The following is a 20,213-nucleotide window of genomic DNA, read 5'->3' as shown; positions in this document are numbered from 1 at the left end:
AGTGGATACAATAGAGTGATGATAATAATATTAACAATAAAAATAGCAGTTATAATAACAGAAATACGACTGATAACGTCTGCCCAAACTTTCAGGTGATGTTCAAGGTGCGACAGGCCAAAGCCACGCCTCCCCCTCCGCCTCGCCGCCCCCGCATCCGCCGCACCAGCTCCCGGCGCTCCGGCTACGCCTTCTCGCACGCGCAGGGCTACGGGGACCTGGTGACGTCGAGCCGCTTCCTGCGGCGCCCCGCCTTGCCACGCTCTTCGGGTTTCGCGCACGCAGGTCGCACCACCACCAGCTTCAGCCCCATGGGCCGATCGGCTGGCTACAGCCCGACGGGACGCCCCCAGAACGCCAAGGTCGCGGCTGTGGAGGTGACGTCGCTGCAGATGTACAGGCCCATCCAAGATCCAGCCCTCTGACGGACGTCCGGGTACCTTCATGATGGCGGAGTGACCAATGCCAGCCGGACGGCGCGGCGTGCTGCTTCCAAAGGCACGAAGAACTCACTCTGGGGACCTTTTGTTCAGAGGACTGCTCGTCAACGGAGGCTCGGGATCCGTCTCTCGTTTGCTCGGCCGCCCCCCGAGTTCACGACTCGTGCTCCAAGCATTTTATTTTGTAACGTGATTTTTTTTTAACGACAGCAAAAACGTGACGCCGTTCCGATGGATCTCTGAGACGTCTGAGAGAGCCGGTTTGTTTCAGGTGGGAACGACCGACAGAAGGGAAACATTTGGGCTTCGCGAGGAGGACGAAGCGCCATTGTGTTTACAGGCGACCCGAACTTCCTGTTCGAGGTGGTCCTGAAGCACAGCAGGCTTTGGTTCAGAGGAGGCACCAGCAAACCCATTTTGCATAAGAAGATTCACATTTTTGTATTTTTAAGTGGGGATTTTTAAATTAAATTCTTTATTTTGACTCCAGATTTTAGTTGCGTTCACGCAATCGGTTCACAGAGGACGCCTTGGAGTTGAATCAGAAAGAGTGTACACCCCATATAGATCATCAGATACTATTATTTCAAAATATTTCTTCAGTCCTTCGCCGCAGCTTGTCTGCCAATCAACTCGGTAGTTTCTTCTGATTAAAAAAAGGCGCTTCATCTCTACGATCTTTTTCCTTCTCAAGCTCGCTGACAGTAGGAGCTTGAAACAAATCCTAGGAGCTGCCTTGATATTGAAAGAAGAGGATATACTTATATTATGCATCGCGGGAACGACTATGAAAAGAACATTGGCTGAAAGAAAGAGATGTACAAAATATTTTTTGTATGCAACCCTTTTAAAAACTAGCAATATCTTTGATGTGAAGCGGATCTTTTTAATCAGGTGTTATTCTGAAGATGACGGCTGGTCTTTATTATGCAACTTGGTCCGTGACGGTTTCAAGAATACAAGATATAATTGGTTTTATAATAATATGATATGTAGTAATATTTGATTGCCGCCAATATTATCCATGTCTCGTTTTTTCATCTTTTCACACAATGCGATTTAGTCCACTCGGTAGGCCACTGGTTAGCCCACTGGGTAGCTCACCGGGTAGCTCACCGGGTAGCTCACAAATATGTTTTAAATGATGAGTGAGCGTCATGAGGGGAGTGAACTGCAGGACGTTTGAGAGATGAACTACAGGCTTAAACTTTGGGAAACCGCAAATTGCTAAAAATAAAACAAGCAAATATATATACAATAAATAAATGTTGCACATCAAATTAAACAGCAGAGCCTACAAGAATCAGTCAGCCACTGATATATGTTCTACCCCTACCCTGAGCCTCATTCAACTCCTCTGGACATGCAGAGGTAACATGTGACATGTGTAGGGAAGGTACTTTCAGCCTATTGGATTTTACAATTCATAAATTCTGACACCTTTCATGATTCTATTGGCTCCCAGTGTTGTCAATCTAGTCTTGGTTGGTAGCCCTCAATTCTACTGGCTATAACGTTTCCAAAAATGTGTTTTCTGAAATCGACCCATCCCCTGCTGAGTTGAGCTTTTTTTTTAATGGAACTTATTTTTAAAGAAAGTAAAAAAATATATATTTTAAGTTGTAAAATGCTGTATTTGGATATATTGAACATCATGAGTAACATAGAAGTCACAATATATGGTTTGTTACATGAGAAAATTCAAATCTAAATTTGCCAAAATGGCCGCCTTGACACATTTTAGTTAAAAAATAAATAAAACCTCCCTAACTTTGTTCTGCTTCACTTTTTTCAAAGACCAACTTTGCAGGGAGAATGTTAACACATTTCAATATGATTTGTGAGAGTTTTAAACGTTTCAACGGCCTCATTCCAAACATATAATCATCCAGTGCTTTTTTTCAATTCGGAACTGAATTTTTTCTTCTTTTTTTTGTGTGCCATCTTCATTTACTCTTACCCAGTAACATATATACTGATATCTACACATCTGAACAAAAGAAAACAAATGTAAAAATGATTAAAGTAGCCCTAGTGGTTGCAGAGATACAGCCTTTTTAGATTGGGTATGCCATTTTCGGAGCAGAGGCCTAAACAAAGCTTGGTTAACAACATTTAAACTCACAGCCTCTTTAATGCAAACTTCAAGTTGTTGCTCAATGAAAGAGAAAAGGAGATATATGTCCAAATAAAATGATCACAGTAAATCTACTCGTCTGTTCTTGTAGGATATTTACACCACAAACACCATTTAGAACATAAAGCCTTATAAACCTAGTTCTGCCTGTTTATGATTTATCTCCTCATCCTGTGCTTTGAAAACATATTTATATTATACGACAACCAATGAACGTTTCGCTTCAGTTTATTTGCTGAAAGAGATCAAATCTTCTTTTTTCTTTAACCTTGATCTGAACATTGTTTTATCATGTACTTATGATTCCCACCTCAATTGTCTGTAATCAACAACAACAACAACAAACACCTCCATGATAATAATCCTATAAATCACTTCACCCTCCATGAACATCACAGAGAAATATCAGTCTGAGACATTTTGAAATCAGCAGTTTTAGCTTCACCCTTCTTTCCAATACTGAACCACGGGAAGAGTTTCTCAGTGAAAGTGTCTCTGAGAGTGTAGATGTGAGTCATGTCTTCAGGGTCGTAGAAGGACACCTCCCCCTGTCATAGTCCAGCTGGACTCTGATCCTCTGGGGCCGGATCAAACTAATCCAGATTAGGAAATCTCTTTTTCTGCTATCCAGGATCACGTAATCCATTTTATTTTTATGCTGGTTTTTCAAAGCAATGTGCATTGGATTTCTCTTCTCCGGATTCAAGATGTTCAGGATGACCAAATCTGGATTACCTGTGGTCTAAATGGGATCACAATGTAGCTATGTAAAGAACAACAGGTAGAATAGTGTGGGGTCACTCCAATATGCTTTATTTGAACATAAAATAGGACTGAACGGAACAGCAAACAAACAATATAAACATCCCTCCATTGTCCATCTTTTGGAAACAGGCAGTCCGCTCATCTGAGACATACGACAAATAAATAAATACATACTTTACTCACAAATATATTATGGATATATCCGGCATTCTGTCAGAATGAGGGCCCGATTGGACGACCAATAAGAGATGCAATTGTTAAACACTATTTTTGATAAGTTCATGACTGATGATTTTGTCAGTGTGATTAATGTTTAATGAACAAAGACAGTTTGGGGGATTCATTTATGCAGGGGGCCGAAATATTTCTAATTTCTAATTTGCTGGAGTGAAAGGTTGCTAGCCTACATAGCCTACCTACTTTATGTACTTCCTGTTGAACAATTCAAGTGAAATTGATGAATAAATATAAATACTGTAAAAAGCATTATATAAATGTTGTATTATTTAACTAACCAATTTTAGTTACCTAGCTTTATTAATGATATCCACCATGAATCCACCCTCCTGCTGGGATCAGTTTAATCCTGATTTTTGGGATCAAAAAGATCCCAATCCTACCAAAAAGTTTTGAAAAACCCAAACTCAAGGTTTGCTCCGGATCAAGAACAAGATTGGATTACGTGATCCAATCCAATTTCTGAATCCTTTTTTCCTTTTGAAAAACCCATTTTCAAGATTTGATCCAATCCGATAGCCGTAATCCGATCAGATTACTTTTGAAAAACCGGCCCCTGGAGACTCTTCTCCACTCTGACAGTCTGACCAGATCCATTTGTGTAGTTTCCATTGTAATGACATAAACACCAGATTCCATCTTCTGGGGAAGCAAATCTCTTTCTGTCAACAGACTATTGAAACAAACCTACATACCAGGCAGGATGGTCTCCCACCTCCACCTCCCAGGTGTGTTTCCCTGAGCTGAACCCTTCAGATCCCAGAACATCTGAATACTTCGTGAATCTCTCTGGATTGTGAAGAAGCTTTTGCTTTGTGTCTCCACATCTCACACTGGTCAGATCATCAGACAGATGGAGAAAGGGGTTTGCAGTGTTTGGGTCCAGAATGACAGGACTGAAGTGGACCTTGTCCTTCATCTTCTCCCAGACTCTGAAGGACAGGTTGCCCAGGTGTTTGGCCTCATCTATCAGCGCTCCTGAGACCAGCTGTACATCTGAGCGTGAGCTCTGGACTCTGGCTCTGGTCTGAGTGGCTTTATAACTGCTGAGGAACGACACCTTGTGTTTCTGCAGGTCTTCTTTATATGAAAAATTAATAATTAATCGTACAACTTAAAAATCTAAATTTTTATTATTAGCAAGTGTACAAATACCCCAGTGAAAGGTCTACAACGTCAACATTTCTGCACAGTCCAGCTGAATTAAGCCAGATGTTCTTCAGTAAAGTCACGTGACTAATTAACAGTCAGGCAAGCTCTGCTCGAGTCCATCCGAAAGAACAGGAGTCAACGTGCAGTGTGTAGCTGTGGCCAGCAGAGGGCAGTCTAGCTCTCTTTTTGGAAACACAGATCAAACCTATCGTGGTGACCTCTGACCTTTAAGTTGTTCCCACAATCGGCTTGAAAAAATGACTTCTTTCACGTAATCAGAGAAGAAGACGAGTGTTTATTAGTTGGATTTATGGGTGGTGAAAAAGGAGAGAAGATTAAATACGCTTTTGTCATATTTGGAAACTACGACGTGTATTTGTGACGTAATCTTTGTCTCATGAAACATCAGCCACACAACGCCAGCCTCATGTCTCCAATTCTATTATTAAAGGAATGTCATTGTGTTGCATTCATTAAAGGTTGTTGTTGTCAGGTTTTTTTTTGCATTTGCCAAGAAAAACAAAAACTGATATTTGTGGCACAATTATTCAAACCACTAAACTGTGTCATGTAAATAACTAATGCAACACTCTGCACCCAGAATGCACCTGTGAAAAACTAAATGCTGTGTTTATTCTTTTATATATGTCTTTATTTTTTATTCATGTGGCCTTCTGGGAGATATTGTTTCAGACGTGACCTGGAGGGACACGTTTGAAGTATACTTTACTTGAGCTTTTCCATATCTTCTGTCACTTAAAACCTAAACATGGTACTTTTTTTTTTTAGACACTGCATGATGGCTTTAGTTTTTCTTTGCAAGATATTATAACAAAACATATGTTGATCTTATAAAATCATGAAGCATTGAGAAAGAGGAACCTACCCATTGAGAGAGATATATATATATATATATATATATATATTAGCTCAAATTAGACCCACTACAACAGTAAAAATCCGACTTTCAAGTAACTTTATTTCAAAAGTATGACGTTGTTCTCACTTATAGGGGATTTTTGTTCAGAACTAGGACTATTTTATCCCCATAGACAGATGGATGGATCATTTATTCTCAAACACAGAGATTGTTTGACTATATATTCATTATGTGTACATAATAAATGCCTAAAATAGGCCTAAAACCACAAGAAAGTGTTGTAATTAATATGATTTGTACAGTACTACATACATAATAAAACACAAAGATTTAGCTCATAATAATTCCTCTTCAAAACCATTAAGATAAGTCTTAGTTTTGGAGACTAACGTGTCAAAGTTAGAAAATGAGGTTAAGAGCTAAACAGTAGGTTAGCAGTTGTCTGACAATGCTGAAATCAGGTATTGAAAATAAATAACGTGGCTCTATTCTACCAAACATCACACATCCGAACAACCAGAATTGGGTATTTTCTTTTCTATAGAATATAAGTCTCTTTTCTGATGAATGACACACTTTATGAATACAACTTTATAGATCAAATCTATAAAAAACAAAAGAGATATGAACAGAAATTGTGCAATAGTAAAAAACTTATTAAACAAAAGAAATACGTGATAAATGATTGTCATTCGTCTATTTAATGTGATGGAATGAATACGTAAACTATCATTTGGATTTACAGGTAAAATGTTATGAGTCCAAAGTGTTTAACTCTAAATCTATTAAACTATTACTTTATGGATTTATGTTATTATTTTTAATGATAAATAACTGAAAACAATTAACATTTTAATGAGAGATAAAGGAGAAGTATCTGCCAAACTGTGATTAAAATAAAATAAAAGCAAAAGCTTTGCTGCCCTCCTGCGACCGAAGCAGCTCCTCCATGCAACAATGCTGCGTTAAGGCCTGTCGTAAAGCGGTGAAATTCCGCCCCCCAAATGAAAAATAAAGTCCGTTTTGCTATAATTTATTGAAGCAAGCAAAGATCAGTTTATTTCACACATCATTACACATATTCTCTCTGGATTATCAGATATCGAAACACAAATAAAAATAAAAACACACCGACTGAACTGCAGAGTTACATTCTCTCCAACTTCCCGTGAATGCGGCACCAGGACCAAGACTGCCTTTACATTGTTAAGGTTGATTTCTCTCCGGTTTTCACCGCCAGCGGTTTGTTGTTGTTGTTGTCTTCCATGACGAGCCGAACCCACGGGGTCACGGTGTGCCCACGAACCGCATGACATCTGGGGGCTCCGTTTCGTCGGCGGGGGGGAAAACAAACCTGTAAGATACTTCCCAGAGAATTTATCTCCATGTTTTGTGGCGGTTGGTCGCGGTGAGGAAACGAGCGCGAGCGACTGTGGTGCGTTAGTGTGGATATGTTAACGTCGGCGAGTCGTGGTTTTTAATTTAACAAGAGAAAGCTCAACTATTTCGGCTTTTAATTCGTGTTTCTAGGGGTGTGACCTTTTTTAATTTTTTAAAGGTTGACTTAAACACCTGTCCACTCGGTCGTTATTTACACGCGTTCACGACGGTTATTATCTGCGTTTCTAACCACTCCGTTGCTGTCACACCTATTAGTTATATCTCTTAATATTTGTATTATAATGTCAGCAGTTATTATGGCGAAATAATTTCAAACGGGTGCCCGTAATAAAAAAAAACATAAAACGAGCTAGCCTAGGTGGAGGAAAAAGATCCAGGAGTCGTGACGTCACCCGGGAGGAGCAGGTTCACGGCTCCGTCCTTTTGTTGCCCCAACGCCCGGTTTCATAGTCGAGGTGTAACGCTTTACCCCCCCCCCCCTCCACACACCGCCCCTGCTGATGTGTGTGTCTCTCTGATTCTCCTTCCACTGTGTGTGTGTGTGTGTGAAGCTCCCCAACATGAGGAGGACGGCTCGGCTGTAGAGCCCTGCCCGGACCGGAGGCTGCTGGTGGGGATGGTGCCGCTGTGAAGAAGCCCGGTGCTTCCGTGCTGCTGGTGGGTTTTTTATATTTTTTATATCCCCCCCGGAGGACATGCCTGCGGTCGGGGGCAAAGGGAGGAAGTGCCCGGACACCATGACCCTTTTCAACCAAGAAAACGTGGAAGGATTTTACGAATTCGGGGACGAGCTCGGGAGGTAAGTTCATTATTTAAATCTTACCATCGCGGTGTACCAAGTGCGTGCGTTCCTGTGAGTGTGTGTGTGTGGTTGGGTGGGTGGATGGTGGGTGGTGTATCTGATTTACGTCTCTAAATTGACACGATTTTTTTATATTCTGCATTTTAAACCCATCCATCCAAAGTGGATCACAGTCTTATAAAGTGCACATGCATGCACTCACAACTCCTGCATCCAGATGGGGTGTAACTACTGTGAACGTGCACTTGATAGTATGGTTGTGAGCAGCCCCCCCCCCCCCCCCCCTTTGGTGAGTGCATCTTGATTAATGCAGTCCACAATGCATCAATGATGGAGCGTTTACTGTAGCTGCGTCCTCCTGGAGATTTATGGCACGCGGTTTGTGCATCTTTTCTAAATAGGGGAGGGGGGGGGGGGGGGGGACATCGTGGCACAACAGACGTCTTCCGTTTAATCCAGACTGTGTTTGGTGTCAAAGGTGAACACTCGACAACGGGCGGGGGGTGGGGGTTGAAGAGGTTGCATGTTGATGGGTGTTTTGGGGCTTTGGGGTGTTTATTATTTTTGGTTGTGTTTTAAAGAACCAGTGTCGAGACGAGGGCCCGGCCTTGTTAACTTCGCCTGCTGCAACTTCACATGACAGCCGAGGCAGAAGGGGGGGGGGGGGGGTAGAGGTCACTGTCAAGACACATGTGGAAGTGGACCTCCTGGTTATCGAAGTGTCACACATGTACTCCCAGTTGTTGTTCTACGCCCCAGTCGCCTGACTGGCTCCGAGCGCATCCCCCCCTTCCAGCACACTGTGTGTGTGTGTGTGTTTGGGGGGTGGAAGTTGCTTCACGATGCTCCTTTGGAAATGAAGACGATTGTGGAGCTTTGCGTAACGGGAGATTGAGTTTCTGGCTTGAGGTAAAACACCAGGGGTCCATTTCTCTGCCGTGGTCGGATTCATGGCGTGGTCATCGTGGATTTTTGTTGTTGTTGTTTTCCAACATTTCGAGTGTCGAAATATTACACACACCTGCTTGTGTTTTTGCATCCCTGAGCTGGTATTTCTGAGTGTGCTCTGATGGCAAACCGCCCAGATCGGAGTATTACACCCTGTCGGCTTTCTTTTTTTTTAGTTGGAAGTGTTCCGAGGCAGAAGAGCGATGTGTGACTTGGCCGAGGCTCAGGATTTCTTCTGCGTGATGTGGAAACAATAAGTTGTACCTGCTTTGCGACAGCCGGAGTACGATCCTACAGCGGGGAGGCTTGTTTTGCATTGTCTAAAAAAAATTAAAAACGGACGTGCACCTCGTCTGTTTCCTCCTTCAGAGAGAGACGTCCGACTTCCTGTCCGTCCCCACGTTGTTCCTCTCAGTACGCCGGTTTGTAATCTTTTCTCGGGTAACATTCTAGTGAATGTGGGTCGACCCCCATATTGGCTCCTCCCACAACGTGAGCGCGTCACTCAATTGAAATGAGACATTTCTGTCAATTTTGTGCAGTTAAAAAAAAAAAAAGTTAATCTAATTGTGTGTGTGAGTGAACGCTCCTGACCATTTATTTGACCGTCTCTTCCGCATCGCCTCGTGCTCCATTGGAACATTTCAAAGACATGTTTTATGCACGTGAATTACTTTTATGAATTAGTAAAGCGAAGGGAACGTGTGCCGGCTTCTGACATTAGAGAAGAAAAGAAACGCTTCGTGCCGTGTGTGCGTTTTCTCTCGTGCATTGAACTTGGAGGAACTTTTGGATAAACCTGTTAATGTCTGATGGAAACTGGCCGCGCTCTGTTTTCATTGGCTGGGTTACTTGTGTGTGTGTGTGTGTGTGTGTCCCTCCCTCGATAGACGCAGACGAGAACTGGAATTCCTACAAACTGTCACGGGGGGGGGGGGGTTACAGCACCGGTATTTATAGCTGCGTTTAAAGGAGGAAGAAGAAGAACAAGAGGGTGAAGGAGGGAGAAGAGGAAAAGGAATGAGGAAGAGAAGAAGAATCCCCTTTTTTTTTATTTAACCGGATCCAGAACATGTCCACATGTAATCCGGCTCTTAGCTACAGATGAAGGATTATTCGACTCATGGGCCGAGAGATTAGTTGATTTACGTTGTATTTACTCCCGTTTTTATTTCGCTGTAAAAAGGCTTCTTTTTTTTTAACACAATTTCTTTTGTTGAATTTAAAAACAAAATGATGAATCTATATAATAATCGCCAGTCATTAAGGAAAACCATCATCGGTACACGACCTCTAGCCATCGTTGCCATTCATGCTTGAAAAACATACATTTAACCGCCACTGTTTTGACAGGAAAGCTCAACACACACACACACACACACACACACACACACACACACACACACACACACACACAAACTGATCAAGTTGTAAGGGGAGCCGGCAGCTCTCGGTTGCCTTCTCTCTCGTTGTTTGGGGCCTTTACACTCGAGAGTGTTTTCCACGACATCGGTATTGATCTAGAGTGTCGGCCTTTTTATATTTCATAGCGTGCAGTTGATTTAGGAGATTCTTCTTCTTCTTCTTCTGCAAGACAAAAAAAAGAAACAGGCCGTCGGGTCATGTGAGTCGAGTTTCCTTGTTGTCATTTGTTTGCAGACCGAATGGAGGGAGAGAGTAATATGTGTTTGTTTTGATGCCTTTTCATCTGGTCCACAGGGCTTTGCATATTTATCATTAGTCTGCATCAATCTGACCGCTGTGCGACTCTATCAGTCGTCTTTTTGTATAGGGGGGGGGATTCAGCAATTGAGAAGGAAAAGCATTGAACTGGGACCGCTTTAGGTTATTCTTCCTCCTTTTTATTCCCCTTTTTGTCCCCTAAAGAAATTGACCATCAGGAATAAATGTATGAAATACCCACTCCCATCAAACACACACACATCCTTTATTTTTATTTTTGTTGTTGCCTCCTAACACACACCAGCACCGGCTAATGCCATGCACATGCAGTCTGTGCCCCAGCTACTGACCTAGATCCCCCCACCCCACCCTGGACTGCACATTATTGGGTGGAGGGGCAGTCCTTGATGAGGCCTGCCTCTCTCTCACACACACACACACACACACACACACACACACACACACACACACAGCCCCCTCCACCCCAGGAAACGGCAGCGCTGTCTCGTAATTGCAACGTCGCCATTTTTTGGTCCCCCCGAGTCCATCGGATGCCGCCACGAATTTAATCTTCTATATTTTTTAATAACGGCGTTATTTAATTACGCCGTAGTGGCTCCTGTCCGGGTCCCGTTTGAATGTAATGGTTGTCGAAAAGACTCCATCAATAACACTGAGGAAAGAGAGTCCCCCCCCGCCCCTGTCTCTTTGGGCCAATCTGTCCCTCCTCCTTATTTATTTATTTTTTCAAGCATTTACTCCTCAAACTCCAACAAATTTGCGGTCCTCTTGCGAGTCAAATTGAAATCCGACTCACTCGGAATGTCCTCGAGGAGCGGTAATGAGTTATTTCCAATTAATCCCTGTAGTCGATTGAGGATAATTGGATCCCTGCCAACTGTGTGTGTGTCTGTGTGTGTAACTCTTTTGTGGTCAATTAGGGGAGATCTGCGGGCAGCCGAGCATGCTAACCGAGGGGTTATAATCGTCCCGGCGGTGGAGGGGGTGGAGGGGGTGGAGGTTGAAGACAACTTCCCCGTTTCATGCCTTTCATCCGCTTCGTATTACTTCTCTCAGTCTTGCTTATGCTCCACTAATAGCAATGAATCTGATGGCTGTACACACACCTGTAGCTACACACCTGTAGCTACACACCCGTAGCATGGAAGAGAGAGAAAGAAGAAGCGAGACGTCTTTAGCGGTGGCGTCAACATTTGTATAATGCATTCCAAAGATACGTACGTTTTGTTACGCAACACTCCTTCAGATGTGTTTATTTTGTTTTATTTTTGGGTATCTATTCTCCCGTCGCACACGCTCGCCACTGAAGTCGAAGACGTTCCTCGTGGGAAGGTGCTGCACTCGACGCTGTAACGTGGCGCTACTGGTGCTGGTTTTCAGAGCTTCTATCAAATCAAATATATATAAAAATGCAGCATGTTGTTGCTCTTTTCTGCCATTGATCGGTATCTCTCAAGTTCATCGTTCGTCCGCTGTCTTTCCCTGAAATGCATGCACGGTGTGTTGAAATAGGCGTAATAAGAGCCTGACGTGTGTTTGTCTGCACATAAATCTGAGTTTGTTTTGAGGTGTTAAAGACGACGCGTCACGCCAGCCGAGCGGCGGGCTCGTTCACCCGCCGGCGGTTTGTGCAGCTAGACGTGGCACCGGACCGCGTCCTCCCGCCGCACCTCGGTCGTCTACGTCGGAGTGTTTTGTCTGCTCACTATTTATTAAATTATCATTTTTAAATACATATATATACATTTAATATAATATATTTAATATATTTTAGTGTGTGTGTGTTCAGCCAATTCCCCTAATCTTGTTACCTTTCTCCATACCGAGTCAAATGACACCACCTGGCACCACTCGCTCTGTCAGGTGGAGGTCACAAACCTCCAGTCCTCAAGGTCGAGTCACACAGCTTATCATGGCCACAGTGTGTCGGTCGCCAATCTCACTCCCTTCTCCACGAGGAGGCGTCTTAGAATGTGCCCGTCCACACGGACACATTCAGGTGGCACAATGCCTGATTATTATTATTGATATATATATATAAATTTAATATATATATGTATTTATTTGAAAAATATATATAATATTTACATATATATATGTATGTATATATTGCACCATTTTGAAACTAAGTTTTCTGGTCCTGCTGATTCTCTCACACAGTTCGAGGTGAAACTTTTCTTTCTTCTGTTGCTCGTTTCTAGGTTGGCTCGTGTTGTCGTTGTCGAGTTGCCATGGCGATGCTCACGTTCTCAAACAGCCTGTTGTGTGTTTCTTTACTGGGAGATCTGCTTCTCCTTGAAGATGAAGCCCTCCCTGTTGCCTCGTGATGCGTTTCCCCGCTTTGAGATGATCAAAAGAAAGGGCAAAGGGGCAGTTTAAAAAAACAACAACTCTGTTTTTAATTAACGTCAGCCAGGTCGGACTCTGTTTTTAATCTCGCGATCACAACCAGGAATCGTAAAGCGCTGTGGTCCTGTAGTTTTTAATTTAATGTCACCACCTTGTAATTTATCAGACCGTCTCGGGGTCACAAAGCTACAAAACCATTCCTCCTCCAAACCAGCTGAATGTCAGTTTCGTGTTGGGCCCCTGTTATACAGCGAGGGGAAGAAAATAAATAAAACCGGTGACGACGGATGGACCAGCTGAAATACTGCCCCCCCCACACACACACACACCTCCACCTCCACCCCCTCACCTCCTGCCACCATCTTCCACCAGCTTTATATTATATATATATATATTTCCCCAAATGCTTCACCAGAGCGACAGATTGAGTGCAAACCTGAAAGAATCCTGTCGTTGTTGTTGTTGTTGGGATGCATTCATTGCAGTCGAGATGCATCTTTTTTTGTTACTCAAAATATTCCAATCGAGGTCGTGATTTGATAACGGTCGAGTGCATTTAAAATCTTGTTTTATTTATATTTATGATCAGATTATTTTGATCACCGACCAAAAAAAGAACAACAACAACAATTGATTTGCCATGACATTTTAATAAACTGTTCATCTTCCCCAGAGGATGGATCGTACTACCGGGTATTTTTTTATTTTTGGGTGAAATAATCCATTAATCTACTACTGGATGGATTGTTGTGACATTTGGTTCCATATGTCATCATATTTTTTTTTTAATTGAGCGCCATCATCTGGTCAAACATGTAGTAGACCATGACGATGAAGAAGAAGATGATGATGATGATGATGATGGTGGTGGTCAGAGTCTGCTCGGTGACCCAGTTCGGGAACCATGGTGGCTGGAGATCACAACATCTCTGAAGATGGTAACAGAAACCACCTCTCGCTACCTCCTAAGCACAGAGTCTCCATTGTTGGTTGGCGGCGCTGCCTTTTAAAAAACTTGGAGGTTGGGGGGGGGGGGGGGGGATGACATTCCTCCCGACATGATGAATGGCTTTTTATTTATTTATTTTTTGCTGTCTCTACTGGAGGAGGGCAAACACGGCCTGGAATCTGTCAGTCAGGGCTGTCGCTTTATCGTTGTTGAAGCTCCGCCCCCTTCCCGAGATCTGAAGTCATGTCGTGCCAGTCACTAACGACTAAATAAAATCATTTATTTGGGGGTTGTTTTTAAGCTTGAATAAATTAAATAAAACATTAATTTCCAACCTTTTATTAAAAAAACAGAAGTGACGACGCTTTACCCGCGTGAGTTTACTCGCCCGACTATTTGTGCTTCATTCGCGCCTTAGAAGGGGGCGGGGCTTAGAGGGGGCGTGGCGTATCTCTGTGGCTTTGCTCCGTGGAAACAGTTATCATTTCCTTCATCCACCATGAAGAATTAACCACTAGTTCTGCTTTGTATTTGTTGAGGACATCCCACAAACATCTGAACTTCTAACGCCCTCGTGTTTGGCTTTATAACATTAATATCATGTTTACACTGAGATTTCCCAAATTGTTTGGTCATGGAAATTTGGTTTAAAGTCCTGAAAATCCATTGCTCAACATGTGTATGAACCCTAAAAATAGAGGTTATCGTTCTATTCAATTATTTTATATATATATTTTTATTTAATGAATATATTCTTTTTTAAATAAAAAGATATATATATATATAAATTTGATAAAAAGTATATTTCTAACAATATATATTTAATAAACTGATATATTTAATAAATGTATATGTTAAGATGAAGACACATTTAAAAATTACATATATATATATATCATATTAACTTCCTTGATGAAGAAAATCATGACGAAATCCACATCTGTCCGCCCAGGATCAATCCCCTTCCTTCCTTCTGACTCTCCGAATCCTGTTGTCGTGGTTACCCTTCCGCCAGTACTACAATGGCGTGTGCGGTTGCGTAATGTTTTTTGCAGCTCGTGGCCCACACACTGCAGCCGAGAGGGCAGAGCGCTCCCAGCCCCCCCCAACACACACACACACACACACACACCGCTAATGAAACACTCGGTGGTGTTTTTTGCAATTTACTAGTGTTTTGGGGGAATATCGAGACTTGTCGTTCCCCATGGATCAATAATCTAAAATAAATGGTTATTCGATATTCAGTATTTATCATTAATATGATGAGATTAGCTAATTAATAATGAGGTTTTTCTGATTCCAGCTTCTCCAATGTGGAACAATATTTGAGGCGTTTGGACAAAACGAGACATTTGGAGACGTCTCCTTGTGAACATGCTCATTGGTTACCATGCGGTCGTTTTGCATGTTTGTTTTTCTAATTTTATTTGTTAATTGAGAGTGAAGAGGCAGGGAGAGAGGGAGGGAGAGGGAGAGAGAGGGAGAGAGAGAGAGAGGGAGAGAGAGAGAGAGAGAGAGAGAGAGAGAGAGACTCCAGCTAGCTATTTGGCATCCCCTAAAACAATAGACAGGACTGTGTTGAAATCATTGGACTCTTCTTATACTTCTGAATTATTAATTTATAAAATTGTCAGCAGCATTTAGTTTCTGGTTTTTGTTCTGAGTTTTTTTTATTTAATCTCCGCCGTCATCTAGACGTGCCGTTTCCTCTCGCACTCAAACGCCGCTCAGGACGCGCCGAGAGCTCCATGTGACGCGGTGAATTTGGACGCGGACAAAGGACAGTGCGCAGTGCCCGAAAGGCTTTATACAGAAAGGTGCCGTTATTCCACTTTATCTCGACTGTTTTTTTCCCAGTGATATTATAATAAGTCTCAATTTCACCGGCTGCAGATTGTCTTTTCAAAGCTGCCGGGGGATGATGGAGATTAACGGCAGATTACATCACAACCCCAAACCTGTGTTTAAACCACAGCAAATATCTTCACAAAGCGGGTCGGACGCACACGCATCATTGATGGATCCGATGGAGAAAACATACATGTACTAGGATGTTTTTTAAAATTATTTAAAATTTAATTTATTTGACTTTCACTGTTTTTTTTAAAGGGCTTCTCTCACAGAAGCAAATGGGCTAATTATCATGTGGAATGATGGCGGTATTATTTTATATTTTATGGCATTGCTGGAACATTTCTATATTTTGATGGCATGTTTTTGAACTCATTGTTTGGTTGTCAACTCTTTCTGCTTTTGTTTCTTCACATTGCTTTACTTTTCAGTGTAAAAGCTTTTAAAAAACGTGAAAATTGGCAGCTAGAGGGTCTCATCGTTCTCTCGGCAGCTAAAAGAGTGAATATTGAGTTAAATATTTACGATATCAACTTTTAAAAGTTGAACGTATGGATGATTTATGAGATTTATGTCGCCAGACAAATCACAACATCAGGAGAATACGTCCTCTTCTTACTCAGAAGGCGGCACAGGTTCTGGTCCAGGCTCTGGTCATTTCACTCCTCGACTACTGCAACTCCCTCCTGGCTGGTCGACCTGCTAAGGCCATCCGACCTCTGCAGCTCATCCAGAATGCAGCAGCTCGACTGGTCTTCAGTCTCCCGAAATTCACCCACACCACTCCGCTCCTCCGCTCTCTCCACTGGTTACCGGTGGCTGCTCGCATCCGCTTCAAAACATTGGTTCTGGCGTACCGTGCTCTGAACGGATCGGGCCCCGTCTACATCCGGGATCTGGTCACACCGTACACCCCGGCGCGTTCGCTCCGCTCGGCAACAGCCAACCGACTTGTGACTCCTGCACCTCGAGCTCATCACTCTACATCCAGACTGTTTGCTGTCCTGCTCCTCAGTGGTGGAACGAGCTCCCCACTGACACCAGGACAGCAGAAAGTCTCTACATCTTCCGTCGGAAACTAAAAACACATCTTTTCCGACTATCTGGATTAAAACCCAGATTAGCACTTCAGTGGCACTTAAATGGCTCTTATTATGGTACTTTTGTAGTTCGACTATGTTGAGGAAATGTTACTTCCTGTATTCTTGTTGTTCTTAGTTTGTACTCTTGGTTGAAATGCACTTATTGTAAGTCGCTTTGGATAAAAGCGTCTGCTAAATTACATGTAATGTAATGTAACAAAACTCTAGCGAAGTAGAAAACTGTCACGTGACTTAAAATCATGTGATTTTAATTTCTTTATTTTACAGTTCTGCGGTTCACACCAACAAAAACTGAACCTTGAAAATGAATGTTTTCTTGTGATGAAGACATATTTTTGTTGCCTTTCTGCTGTTGTGTGATTTAGGAGTTAGAGGGCCGTTATTAATAATGAATTAAAACAATTGGTCAACATTAATGTGTGGAAATTGCATCGCTAATCTTTTTGTTAATCGTTTAAGTGATTTCTTTTAAATATAGTGAAAAAGTTAAGGAACTATAATAACTTCTGGTATTTTCTATTTTTAAAATTATATTATGGAGACTTATTTTTCTCTAAAAAGAGAAGAATTTAAAACGATTTAACCGATTTTAATACCTAATAAAAATGACCATCAGACCGTGATATTGCATCAGTATTCTGGCATCGCCCTTCAAAATAAAAGTATGCCGCTATGCTAGAACATCGGGGACGAGTGGCTCTGAAACGCTTCACAGACATCTGAAGGGAAAACCATTAACACCACAATTTAAGAGCATGTAGGTTAAAATATGTTCAATAATAATGTGTTCACATTAGGGCTGCAACAACGAATCGATAAAAATCGATTATTAAAATAGTTGGCAACCAATTTCATTATCGATTCGTTGTGTCGTGCGATTATTACGGCGCTCAATAAGTCGAGGAGTATAAAACAAGTTGAGTTGAGCGGCGCAGGAGAAACGAGAGCGGAGGGAGAGGAGAGAACGCTGCGTTGTGAGAGCCAATCAGCGCTGAGCTGCTCCGCTGTTGGTGAATCTAATTGGCTGCTGCTGCTCTCGTGGCGCTGGAAGCGGAAGTCATTCACGTAGTCGGAGTGACATTCACGGAGCTGTGTGCGTCTACGGGTGATGTTATGAACCCAAAGTGGTTATTTATTCCGTGGCGGATGGCTGAAAATATTTTTCCATGGAGAAAGGCAACGGAGATAAGCCACGCCCCCTCACCGTATGAGGCGTTTATCCCATAAATAGCCAACTCAGGAGAGTAAAGCGCTGTCATTCTGTTTGTGACGGTTCATCACCATGCTGACCAGTGGGTCTCCAGGACCTTTCCATGACTTTAAACCAAATGTCCATGATTAAACATTTTGTGAAAACTCTGTCTATACGTGACAAAGTGAGAAGATGTTCCAAAGCACACCGTATATATTCCGTGTAAATTAACATTTGAATATAACGCATTTGCATTACTTTTCCAACATTTTGGGATTTTATTTTTTCAATTACTTTTCTAGGCCTGGAAATAGCCATTTAAAAATTCCATGACTTTTCCAGGTTTTCCATGACCGTACGGACCATGTTTTGAATAAAGGGTTGAAAATTACAGTGTTTTTGTTTTTTTATCCGATTAATCGAAAAAATAATCAACAGATTAATCGATTATCAAAAATAATCGTTAGTTGCAGCCCTAATTCACATCATGATGTGGTTTTAAATGTGTTTTGGTCTAGATGTTTTAACATGATGCAAGAAAGGAGAAAAAAAAAAACCACTATTACCTCACAGACGGTGTGTGTGTGTGTGTGTGTGTGTGTGTGTGTGTGTGTGTGTGTGTGTGTGTGTGTGTGTGTGTGTGTGTGTGTGTGTGTGTGTGTGTGTGTGTGTGTGTGTGTGTGTGTGTGTGTGTGTGTGTGTGTGTGTGTGTGTGTGTGTGTGTGTGTGTGTGTGTGTGTGTGTGTGTGTGTGTGTGTGTGTGTGTGTGTGACACACCCTGCTGCCGGTGACTTGAACTTCACACCAAGCTCCTTCTCACCGAGGATGCTCCCTCGTCAATACGACCCGAATTCATAGAGACCTGGCTCGCATCGAGAAGCAGGGGGGATTCACCGAACCCACTTTCTCACCGGGTTTGAACGGTTGGAAGGAATGGCAGTTGTTAAATTTGTCTTTCTCTGAAAAAAATACAGATATTATTTTTTTATACCCATAAAATCTTAACCTCTTTGGGGGGGATCCGAAAGGGGGATGGGGGGGGGGGATAATAAAGTTGTGGTTTGCTTCCAACTGCTCGAGTCGTCACAATGCACAGGTAGCTTCCGCAATACTTTTAAAGGAAGTAGAAAAAAAAGAGTAAAAAGCCAAGTTAACCTCCAGGTAGAGGTGCATCCATCCCATAGCAACAACTCTATTCCCTAGCAACGAGTAGTGGTGACATTTGGCTTTGTGATGAAAACATTTAGTTAGTTATTATTTTGTTATCTCTTGAAGTTCTTCACCTCCATTGTTCCGAGGACACCAGTGAGAGGTCACCTGATCCAACATCTGCAGCCTGTAGACGGCTCTGTTTTTGCTGCTTTTCAAGCGGACGCACACGAAATCTTAATCCGGCCTCCACGTTGCTGGAGGTCTGTTTTTCTGCTCGTGGTCGTCGGTACGAAGCTGACACGCCGAGAGAAGCATGCGTCAAATAGTCTGTTGACCGCTGCCGCGTATTTCCACAGATAAAATAATAACATAATGACAGCGTTGGGTAATGCGAGGCGGCTCCGGTAGACATAAGCGCCCCCCCCTTCCCAATCCCCCCTCTCCTCCCTTCAGTGGCTTTACAGACACAAGTAGGCCAAAAGCAGGAAGCCTTGTCCTTTAAGCACCATGACAAAGGTACAAAGGGAAACGCAGCAATTTGATCCTGCAGACTATCTAGGGAGGGGGGTCGGGGGGCTCTTGAGAAACAGCCCCCCCCCCCCGCCTCTTGTTTGTCCGATTCCCAGGGAGGCGTTTTTTCTTCTTCTCTGTCTGCTCATTATCATTTTTTTCCTGCTCCATCTTTTTGCTCTTGCTCAGCAGCTCCCGGGCGGTGCTCCCCTCCCTCGACTGCCCCGGAGGAAGAGAGGGGTTTCCTCTGCTGAACATGAAGGGTCTATCGACCGGGGGGGGGGGGAGGGGATTGGGGTTTTGGTTTCCCTCACCGCTGCCATTTCCCCCTTGTTTGTATGCGTGAGCAGCTGGTGGTGATCACAAAGGGTGGGCTCGCCTTCTTTATCTCTCTGTCTGTCTCTCATTCCTCTCTGTCTCTCTATCTGTCTCTCTCTATGTGTCTGTCTCTCTCTCCTCTCTGACTCTATCTGTCTCTCTCTATGTGTCTGCCTCTCTGTCTCTCTATCTGTCTCTCTCTCCTCTCTGTCTCTCTCTATGTGTCTGTCTCTCTCTCCTCTCTGACTCTCTGTGACCGTGTTTACATGCATTCGAATAACTGGCTTAGTCGGACTGAAATCGAATGATCCGTTTCATGT

At 42.8% G+C, this 20,213-nt stretch overlaps 2 protein-coding genes and 1 pseudogene across 3 annotated transcripts in view; 2 read left to right on the top strand and 1 right to left on the bottom strand.

Annotated features, from left to right (window-relative positions):
- The window catches only part of LOC130197331 (probable phospholipid-transporting ATPase IM), a 43,175-nt gene extending 40,960 nt beyond the window's left edge, over positions 1-2,215 (top strand). The window contains exon 27 of the mRNA XM_056419960.1: positions 96-2,215. Within this exon, the coding sequence (XP_056275935.1) occupies positions 96-425 (330 nt within the window). The 3' untranslated portion in view covers positions 426-2,215. The remainder of the gene's footprint in view (positions 1-95) is intronic.
- Positions 2,216-2,736: 521 nt separating this feature from the next.
- On the bottom strand, positions 2,737-5,621 carry LOC130196076 (nuclear factor 7, brain-like; annotated as a pseudogene).
- A 1,204-nt stretch (positions 5,622-6,825) lies between these two features.
- dapk1 (death-associated protein kinase 1) overlaps positions 6,826-20,213 on the top strand; it is a 50,456-nt gene continuing 37,068 nt past the window's right edge. The window contains exons 1-2 of one of the 2 annotated variants that reach the window (XM_056419957.1): positions 6,826-6,967; positions 7,564-7,811. In XM_056419957.1, coding sequence (XP_056275932.1) covers positions 7,708-7,811 — 104 coding nt within the window. In that variant the 5' untranslated portion in view covers positions 6,826-6,967; positions 7,564-7,707. Of the gene's footprint in view, positions 6,968-7,000; positions 7,020-7,563; positions 7,812-20,213 lie in introns of those variants that run through there. The other variant, XM_056419958.1, reaches the window with a different exon arrangement.

This window comes from Pseudoliparis swirei, chromosome 7 (genome assembly GCF_029220125.1).
Source record: "Pseudoliparis swirei isolate HS2019 ecotype Mariana Trench chromosome 7, NWPU_hadal_v1, whole genome shotgun sequence".
Classification (NCBI taxonomy): Eukaryota; Metazoa; Chordata; class Actinopteri; order Perciformes; family Liparidae; genus Pseudoliparis; species Pseudoliparis swirei.
The sequence above is the reverse complement of the archived record's forward strand: the minus strand, read 5'-3'. Positions and strand labels throughout refer to the sequence as shown.